General features: G+C 46.4%; 1 protein-coding gene across 7 annotated transcripts in view; it reads right to left on the reverse strand.

Moving 5' to 3' along the window:
- RCOR1 (REST corepressor 1) overlaps positions 1–1,158 on the reverse strand; it is a 51,476-nt gene extending 50,318 nt beyond the window's left edge. For 3 of the 7 annotated variants that reach the window (XM_073610347.1, XM_073610345.1, XM_073610350.1), the window contains exons 1-2: positions 789–1,157; positions 602–676 (exon numbers count right to left, since the gene is read on the reverse strand). In XM_073610347.1, coding sequence (XP_073466448.1) covers positions 602–676; positions 789–936 — 223 coding nt within the window. In that variant the 5' untranslated portion in view covers positions 937–1,157. Of the gene's footprint in view, positions 1–601; positions 677–788 lie in introns of all 7 variants that reach the window. The other 4 variants (XM_073610348.1, XM_073610346.1, XM_073610352.1 and 1 more) reach the window with 4 other exon arrangements.
- Between the last annotated feature and the right edge of the window lie 8,931 nt (positions 1,159–10,089).

Consider the following 10,089-nt stretch of genomic DNA (forward strand, 5'->3'; position numbering starts at 1 on the left):
GGGGAATAATGAGAAGGGGGGGAAGTAATGAGAAGGGGGGGGAAGGGGGAAGTAATGAGAAGGGGGGGAAGGGGGAAGTAATGAGAAGGGGGAGAAGGGGGAAGTAATGAGAAGGGGGGGAAGGGGGATCAGTAGGGGGACGACGACAGTGAGAATGAGTAGTAGAGATCAGTAGGGGGCAGTAGGAGAGGATGGGAGGAGTAGGGATTGGTAGTGGAGGACAGTGATGATGTAGAGTGCAGTGCGGTGGTAGTAGTATAGGCTCCTCCTCTCCTGTGGATATATATTAGTATAGGCTCCTCCCCTGTGGTAGTGTGTATAATAATAATAAAGAATATATATATCCCCCTCTAATTCCTGTTGTATCAAATTGTAATGTAACTGTAATGTCTGCCTTTATTTTGTTAAGCACTGTGCACACTGTTGGCGCTCTATAAATCCTGTATAATAATAATAATAATATATATAAGCATAGGCTCCTCCTCCCCTGTGGTAATAGGCCCCTCCCCCTCCTCCCCTGTAGTATATATAGGAGTAGTAGAGTAGTGCGGTATACACAGAGTTCGAGGCTCCCATCCTCTCCCCTCCCCCTCTCACTCACCCGGGTCGTAGTCCGGGACGCTCGCCTGGTATTGGGCTCCGACCCTCATGCCGCCTCCTCCTCCTCCGCCTCCTCCTGTGTTGGGGACATAAGATATGGGGGTGTTAGGATTAGATTTGGGGGTTTCTCTCTCTCTCGGTGGGGGGAAGGGAGGAGAGTTGGAGGCTCTCACCCTCCTCGGACGTACCGTGCTCCTCATCACTGGAAGACGTTCCGCTCCCCTCCTCCCACGAGTTGGCTCCGCTGTGGCCGTTGGGGGCCAAACTTTTGGTGGCGGTCCCGGTGGCCCGTCCTCTCCTCTTCCCGGACACCTCGGGGGCGCCCTTCTCTATCATGGTCGGTAATTGGTGGTGATGGGGAAACGATAGAGCCCGGATGGAGGTGGAGCCGGAGCCCCGCCGCTTATCGCCCGTTTCCTGCCGCCCCGGAGACACCCGAGAGAACTTTCCTCACATCGCCGCCCGCACCGGACTCTCTGCCTCAGCCACAGCGGCTGTGCTAAGGGGAGGGACGGGAGGAGGACAACCTAACCGGCTAGCCCACTCCTATCTCCGCCCCCTCCCGCTCACCCATTGGCCCGCCGGGAATTTTGGAAACCGGGCGGCGCTCCTATTGGCCGGCGGCCGCGTCACTCAAAAAAGCCGAAGCTGCCCGACGCTTCCGCTGGCCTGGTTGGGTTGAGCCGCATCTCCTCAGTGTGGGCTCCGAGGATCGCTCCGCCCCCCTTTCACATCGCCCCGCCCCCTTCATATCCCTCTCTTCTCTTCTTTTCTATATTATGGTGGGAGAGAAGAGGGGGGAGGGGATGAATGAAAGGGGGGGGGGGGGACTTGCCGGCTGTTCGGGGAGTTTGGAAGGAATAATAAAAAAAAAAAAGAATTGGAAGTGCGGGGGGACTACTTTCCCTTAGTGGGGCGGAGGGATACAGAGAGAGAAGACTTCTTTATCTCTTCATAGAATGAATAAGAACATTTATTAATGGATACAATGTATCAGGATTGGGGAGGTGGGGGGAGGGGCTTCATTAAAGGAGAAGGCGGGGATTATTAATGATATTAATTAAAAATAATAAATCCTCAATGTGTGACAGAACCCCCTCCCCTCCCCCCTCCTCTGTGTATTGGGGGAGGGGAGGGGGGGTCATTATAGAGGACAACTTGTGGAATGGATGTCCCCCCCCTCCCCTCCCCCCAACTCCTTATATTACTTTATATCTCACCCCATAAAAGGAGATCACTACAACAAAGATTGGGGGGAGGAGCTACAAACACCCCTCCCCCCCCATAATTCTGCCAATAACACACTTCCTGTCCTGGGTGACAACACTTACCACACCTTATCTATGAGGGAACAGAGTTGTCACCGGGGGTGATCTGGGCTACAAACACCCCCCCTCCCCCCCATCTTTTGTTTCCTCTTTTTATTTCTATTCAGTCGGTAACACACTTCCTGTGCCAGGTGACAACACTTCCCATACTGTATCTATGGGGGAACAGGGTTGTCACCTCAAAGGTGATCTGAGCTATAAACAAGCCCTCCCCCATCTACCTGTCCTGAGTGACAACACTTACCACACCTTATCTATGAGGGAACATGTTGTCACCCGGGGTGATTTTAGCTACAAACACCCCCCTCCCCCAATCTTTTGTTTTCTCTTTTCATTTTTAATTTTTTTTTTCCTATTCAGCCAGTAACACACTTCCTGTCCTAGGTGACAACACTTACCCTACTGTATCTATGGGGGAACAATGTTGTCACCCCAAAGGTGATCTGAGCTACAAACACCCCCCTCCCCCACCTTTTGTTTTCTCTTTTCATTTATTTTTTTATTCTTCCAGTAACACACTTCCTGTCCTGGGTGACAACACTTACCACACTGTATATAGCGGAACCGTGTTGTCATTCCAAAGGTCATCTGGGCTACAAACAAGCCCTCCTCCATCTTTAGTTCTCTTTTTCCTACTGTTTTTTTTTTGGCCAGTAACGCACTTCCTGTCCTGGGTGACAACACTTACCATACTGTATCTATGAGGGAACAGTGTTGTCACCCCAAAGGTCATCTGAGCTACAAATACCCCCCCCCCCCATCTTTAATTTTTTTTTTTTTTTTTTATTCAGCCCATAACACACTTCCTGTCCTGAGTGAAAACACTTACCACACCTTATCTATGAGGGAACAGCGTTGTCACCCGGGGTGATCTGGTCTACAAACATCCCCCCCATCTTTTGTTTTCTCTTTTCTTTTTATTCTTCCAGTCCTGGGTGACAACACTGTATATAAACAAGCCCTCCCCCATCTTCCTGTCCTGAGTGACAACACTTACCACACCTTATCTATGAGGGAACAATGTTGTCACCTGGGGGGATTTGGGCTACAAACACCCCCCTCCCCCCATCTTTTGTTTTCTCTTTTCATTTCTATTCAGCCGGTAACACACTTCCTGTGCTGGTTGACAACGCTTCACATACTGTATCCATAGCTCCCAACTGACCCTGATTTGGAGGGACTGTCCCTGATTTGGAGCAATGTCCCTCTGTCCCTCTTTTGTCCCTCATTTTGGTCTGATCTATATAGTTGTATATAAAATGCACTTTTTATCTTTCAAAAAGTGTTTCCCAGTGCTAAACCTTTCATCCAATTTCTAAATTGCTGCATTTGTAAATTTTAAAAGCCAATATAAAGGAATAGTGGTGGTAAAAAAAAAGTCCTTGTGGATTTAAATAACTTTTTTTTTTTTGGTTAATTCTCCTTTAAGGGGGTGTGGCACCCACCCCCCCATCTTTTGTTTTCTCTTCATTTTTTTTTTTTTTATTCTGCCAGTAACACACTTCCTGTCCTGGGTGACAACACTTACCACACTGTATCTATGGGGGAACGGTGTTGTCACCCCAAAGTTGGTCTGAGCTACAAACACCCCCCCCCCTCATCTTTAGTTTTCTTTTTTTTATTGTTTTTATTCTTCCAGTAACACACTTCCTGTCCTCGGTGACAACACTTACCACACCTTATCTATGGGGGAACAGCGTTGTCACCCGGGGTGATTTGGACTACAAATTATTACTTTTTTTTTTCATGGGGAGGGTTTTTTTTTTTAATTATTAAAATACATCTAATTTGCAGCTCACTAGCTTTTACATTAGCTTTTTGTATTAGTTTTCATTTTATTTATTTTATTATATTTTCTCATCCTGCCACACTTCCTGTCCTGGACAACTGTACCCTATCTATGAGGGAATAGTGTTGTCACCCTTGGTGATCTGAGGTACAAATACAACCCACCAGCCCCCCCCCCCCTCCCGTCTTGGTAACAAGCAAACTCCTCCCCTTCATCGTAGTTTTCGTTTTTATTGTTTTTTCGTTTTTTTAATTCTGACAGTAACACACTTTCTGTCCTAGGTGACAACACCTCCCACACCTTATTTATGGTAGAACACTGTTGTCACCCCCAAAGCTGATCTGGGCTATAAACAAGCCCTCCCCCATCTTCCTGTCCTGAGTGACAACACTTACCACACCTTATCTATGGGGGAACAATGTTGTCACCCCAAAGGTAATCTGAGCTATAAACACCCCCTTCCCATCTTTAGTTTTCTTCTTTTTCTTTCAGAAGCGGCAGGAGGGGACGTCTCTCCCCCTCCCACCACTCACTGGTGTTTCTCAGGCTTACTGTTTTTTTTTTTTTTTTTTTTTTTACCGGTGCTCCCAAGAAACAATCCGACTGTGCGGCCGGCTGATCACAGAGGCAAACAGAGACCAAATCGTCTCTGATCACCTCTATGACCTTGGAGGACCGGAGCGACATCATGATGTCACTTCCAGTCTGGGGCAAAAGTAAACAATTTTTTTTATTTATTTTTTTTATTTTTTTAGAGCAAAAGATCAAAAAATAATATTTTTTTCTTGATCTTTTGCTTTTAAAGATAGAGAGATCTGAAGTTTTTTTTTACCCCAGATCTCTCTGTAAAGAGGACCTGTCATACTCTTTTCTATTACAGGGGATGTTTACATTACTTGTAATAGGAATAAAAGTGATAAAAAAAAAAAAAAAATTAGGGCACAGTGTAAAAATAAAAAATAAAATAAATGATATAAAAAAAATTAAAGAGACAATGTAAACGTAAAAAAAAATAATAAATAATATTTAAAAAATTAAAGGGACAGTGTAAAAATAATAAAATAAATATTATAAAAAAAATTAAAGGGACAGTGTAAAAATAATAAAATAAATAATATAAACAAATTAAAGGGACAGTGTCAAAATAAAAAATAAAATAAAAAATATAAAAAAAATAAAATAATATAAAAAAAAATAAAGGCACAGTGTAAAAAATAAAAATAAAAAAAATAATAAAAACATAAAAATAAATCGCCCCCATCCCTCCATGCTTGCGCGCAGAAGCGAATGCATATGTAAGTCGCACACGCATATGTATCTATCTGGCCCTCCACCTAACTGTACATTTATTTTCTCCATCAGCCCATCCCCCACTGTTATAACCTCTTGTATCTCTTGACCTTCCCTCTTAGAATGTAAGCTCTAACGTTCAAGGCCCTTTGTTTCCTACTGTATTAAATTGTATTGTAATTATACTGTCTTCCCTCCCTTCTGTCAGCGCTATATAAATCCTGTATAATAATAATAATATTATGTAAAGGTGTTCGCACCATACATGTGAGGTATCGCCACAAAAAATAAGAGTGAGAGCAATAATTCTAACACCAGGCCTCCTCTGTAACTCTAAACTGGTAACCTGTAAAAAAAAAAAAAAAAAAAGTAAGCGTCGCCTATTGAGATTTTTAAGTATTGTACTTTGTTGCCATTCCACGAGCGTGCGCAATTTTAAAGCGACATGTTTGGTATCTATTTACTCGGCATAACATCATCTTTCAAATTTTACAAAAAAAACTGGGTTATCTATTGTTTTGCATTAAAGTGTTTTTGTTCCCAAAAAATTGCGTTTGAAAAAACGCTTTGCAAATACCATGTGACATAAAAAATTGCAGCGATTGCCATTTTATTCCCTAGGGTCTCTGCTAAAATATATATATATATATATATATATATATATATATATATATATATATATATATAAATAATGTTTGGGAGGTTATAAGTAATTTTCTAGCTACAAATACTGATTTAAACTTGTAAACAAAAATGGCCAGAAAAGGCCAGGTCTTCAAGTGGTACTGTATTTCCCGTAGAGATGAGTGAATGATCTGCATTCTAAAGGTGACCATACACTATACAATCTGATTGTACAATCTCCTTAGTGGTGGCCATACACTCTTTAATTTTATTACCGTAGTTGATCATTCAAGAAGATCAAACCGGAAACCGTTCGTTTATCCATAACTTTCCTTCCTGTCGATTTAGACGTAGAAACATAGAAAAGTGACGGTAGAAAAGGACTAAGTAGTCCATTGAGTCTGACATTTTTTTAAAAAAATTTTTGTTTTTGTTTTTTTCATTAACTTTATTGTCTGACTATAGATCTATGTTTGCCCCAAGCATGTTTGAAGCCATTTACTGTTGACTGTCTCACTACCTCTAGATCAGATTAGTCAGGGTGCAAAATTATTGAATGTTTTGTATCAGTCGGCAGCACAGATGATTCGATTTTAATTGTATGGATTATGAGCTTGGACAGTGGAAATAATATCTTCCAACTATAGATTGCATTCCACATCCCCGTCTGTGGAATATCATTTGCAGCACCATAAGGGTCGGTTCACACATGGGCAACACGACTTTAGCGCGACTTTGTACCGCGACTTCAACGCGGCTTCAGCGCGACTTTAGCGCGACTTCGGCAAATTACGAGGCGACTTGAAGTCGCCTCCATGACAGGCGACTTCGCCTGTGGCCAATCACGGGGCAATCAGCTCTCTGGGAGGGAGGGGGGGAGGGAGGGGTTTTCCCTGCAAAGTCGCTTGACTTTACAGAGAGATCCGACTTGGAGGCGACTTCCATTGATTTCTATGGTACAGGTCGCCTACCAAGTCGGATCAAAGTAGTACAGGGAGTACGCTCTGAAGTCGGAGCGACTTCAGTAGTGTCTATTAAGACACTAGCGTTAACTCCCATTGAAACTATTTCTGGGGTGACTTGGGGCGACTTGAGGGCGTACAAGTCGGATACCAAGTCGCCCCAGTGTGAACCGACCCTAAGATTTACCAAAACTATGTACTGGGAGAATACAACCTGAACAATCCATTCAATTTGTATCCAATCAGACAGTCCCCTGCACTAAATAGTTGTTGGTAGATCCAAAAGGAGATTGTACAATCAGATTGTAATGTAAGCCTGAAGGTTCGTTTACACATGTGGCCAGGGGGTGGTAAAGGCTGTGGTTTTACCTGCCCTCCCCCAACCGCTCATTTGAACACCCGCATGCAGACAGTCAGGGTTGTACACATGGCGAAGCCGCGATGCTGTGCTTCTCCGCCACGGCAAAAAATTGCAGAGCATGTCATGCACTTCCGCTGCACAAATGCAAATCATGCAAGTCTATGGGGCTGTACATAGGTGTGCACAGACTATTGCATTAGGGTCTGCACCTCAAATACATGTATGTGTATATATACTGACAGTGTCAGTAGAGCAGTGGACAGTGTCAGTAGAGCAGTGGACAGTGTCAGTAGGGCAGTGGACGGTGTCAGTAGAGCAGTGGACGGTGTCAGTAGAGCAGAGGACGGTGTCAGTAGAACAGTGGATGGTGTCAGTAGAGCAGTGGACGGTGTCAGTAGAGCAGAGGACGATGGCAGCTGAGCAGTGGACGGTGTCAGTAGAGCAGAGGACGGTGTCAGTAGGGCAGAGGACGATGGCAGTTGAGCAGTGGACAGTGTCAGTAGAGCAGAGGACGGTGTCAGTAGAGCAGTGGATGGTGTCAGTAGAGCAGTGGACGGTGTCAGTAGAGCAGAGGACGGTGTCAGTAGGGCAGAGGACGATGGCAGTTGAGCAGTGGACGGTGGCAGTAGAGCAGTGGACGGTGTCAGTATAGCAGTGGACGGTGTCAGTAGAGCAGTGGACGGTGTCAGTAGAGCAGAGGACGGTGTCAGTAGAGCAGTGGACGGTGTCAGTAGAGCAGAGGACGGTGTCAGTAGAGCAGTGGACGGTGTCAGTAGAGCAGAGGACGGTGTCAGTAGAGCAGAGAACGGTGTCAGTAGGGCAGTGGACGGTGTCAGTAGAGCAGTGGACGGTGTCAATAGAGCAGTGGACGGTGTCAGTAGAGCAGTGGACGGTGTCAGTAGAGCAGAGGACGGTGTCAGTAAAGCAGTGGACGGTGTCAGTAGAGCAGTGGACGGTGTCAGTAGAGCAGTGGGTGGTGTCAGTAGAGCAGAGGACGGTGTCAGTAGAGCAGTGGACGGTGTCAGTAGAGCAGTGGACGGTGTCAGTAGAGCAGTGGACGGTGTCAATAGAGCAGTGGACGGTGTCAGTAGAGCAGTGGACGGTGTCAGTAGAGCAGAGGACGGTGTCAGTAAAGCAATGGACGGTGTCAGTAGAGCAGTGGGTGGTGTCAGTAGAGCAGTGGGTGGTGTCAGTAGAGCAGAGGACGGTGTCAGTAGAGTAGTGGACGGTGTCAGTAGGGCAGTGGACGGTGTCAGTAGAGCAGTGGATGGTGTCAGTAGAGCAGAGGACGGTGTCAGTAGAGCAGAGGACGGTGTCAGGGCAGTGGACGGTGTCAGTAGAGCAGTGGACGGTGTCAGTAGAGCAGTGGACGGTGTCAGTAGAGCAGTGGACGGTGTCAGTAGAGCAGAGGACGGTGTCAGTAAAGCAGTGGATGGTGTCAGTAGAGCAGTGGACGGTGTCAGTAGAGCAGTGGGTGGTGTCAGTAGAGCAGTGGACGGTGTCAGTAGAGCAGTGGACGGTGTCAGTAGAGCAGAGGACGGTGTCAGTAGGGCAGTGGACGGTGTCAGTAGAGCAGTGGACGGTGTCAGTAGAGCAGTGGACGGTGTCAGTAGAGCAGTGGACGGTGTCAGTAGAGCAGAGGACGGTGTCAGTAAAGCAGTGGACGGTGTCAGTAGAGCAGTGGACGGTGTCAGTAGAGCAGTGGGTGGTGTCAGTAGAGCAGTGGACGGTGTCAGTAGAGCAGTAGACGGTGTCAGTAGAGCAGAGGACGGTGTCAGTAGAGCAGAGGACGGTGTCAGTAGGGCAGTGGACGGTGTCAGTAGAGCAGTGGACGGTGTCAGTAGAGCAGTGGACGGTGTCAGTAGAGCAGTGGGTGGTGTCAGTAGAGCAGTGGGTGGTGTCAGTAGAGCAGTGGACGGTGTCAGTAGAGCAGTAGACGGTGTCAGTAGAGCAGAGGACGGTGTCAGTAGAGCAGAGGACGGTGTCAGTAGAGCAGAGGACGGTGTCAGTAGGGCAGTGGACGGTGTCAGTAGGGCAGTGGACGGTGTCAGTAGAGCAGTGGACGGTGTCAGTAGAGCAGTGGACGGTGTCAGTAGAGCAGTGGACGGTGTCAGTAGAGCAGAGGACGGTGTCAGTAAAGCAGTGGACGGTGTCAGTAAAGCAGTGGACGGTGTCAGTAGAGCAGTGGACGGTGTCAGTAGAGCAGTGGACGGTGTCAGTAGGGCAGTGGACGGTGTCAGTAGGGCAGTGGACGGTGTCAGTAGGGCAGTGGACGGTGTCAGTAGAGCAGTGGACGGTGTCAGTAGAGCAGTGGATGGTGTCAGTAGGGCAGTGGACAGTGTCAGTAGAGCAGTGGACGGTGTCAGTAGGGCAGTGGATGGTGTCAGTAGGGCAGTGGACGGTGTCAGTAGAGCAGTGGACGGTGTCAGTAGGGCAGTGGATGGTGTCAGTGGAGCGGTGGATGGTGTCAGAAGAGCAGTGAACGGTGTTAGTAGAGCAGTGGACGATTATGTACAATGATGGCGATTCGCCCAGGAGAGCCAACCCGCCGCAGTACAACTACGACGGCTGGTCCTTAAGTGGTTAATAGGGCGCATAAATCTGTTTAAAATTAAGTTGTTACCTTGGTTTTCTCCATGTGCTCCGACATGCGCCAATGTGGATTGCCAAGAAATATTTTAAAATAATTAATTCTAGTCTAACCGCTTTTATTTGGGGCTCGCAACATCCGAGGTTTAAGACTGGCCATACATTATACCATTTTCTTGTACAGCTTTCCTTTGGATTTACCAAAACCATATAAGGGGAGGTCAAACCTAAACACTTTCAATTTGTATGCAATCAGGCAGGCCCTTGCACTATATAGTTGAAGGTAAATCTAAAGAAAATTGAATAAGAAAATTGTATGGTGTATGGCCAGCTTTAGTTGACAGTTCTGCAACAGCCATGGTTACAAGGAGGCCTTGCGTGCCCGGATTTCCAAAAGTACATACCTCCCAACATGTTGAGATGGGAATGAGGGACACCTAATAGCAAACATATGTAGGCATAGGACACGCCCCCTGCCACACCCCCTTAAAGGAGAATTAACCAAAGAAAAAGGTAAATTAAATCCACAAGTGCTTTTTTTTTTAA

The sequence above is a fragment of the Aquarana catesbeiana genome, linkage group LG13 (assembly GCF_042186555.1).
Source record: "Aquarana catesbeiana isolate 2022-GZ linkage group LG13, ASM4218655v1, whole genome shotgun sequence".
Lineage (NCBI taxonomy): Eukaryota > Metazoa > Chordata > Amphibia > Anura > Ranidae > Aquarana > Aquarana catesbeiana.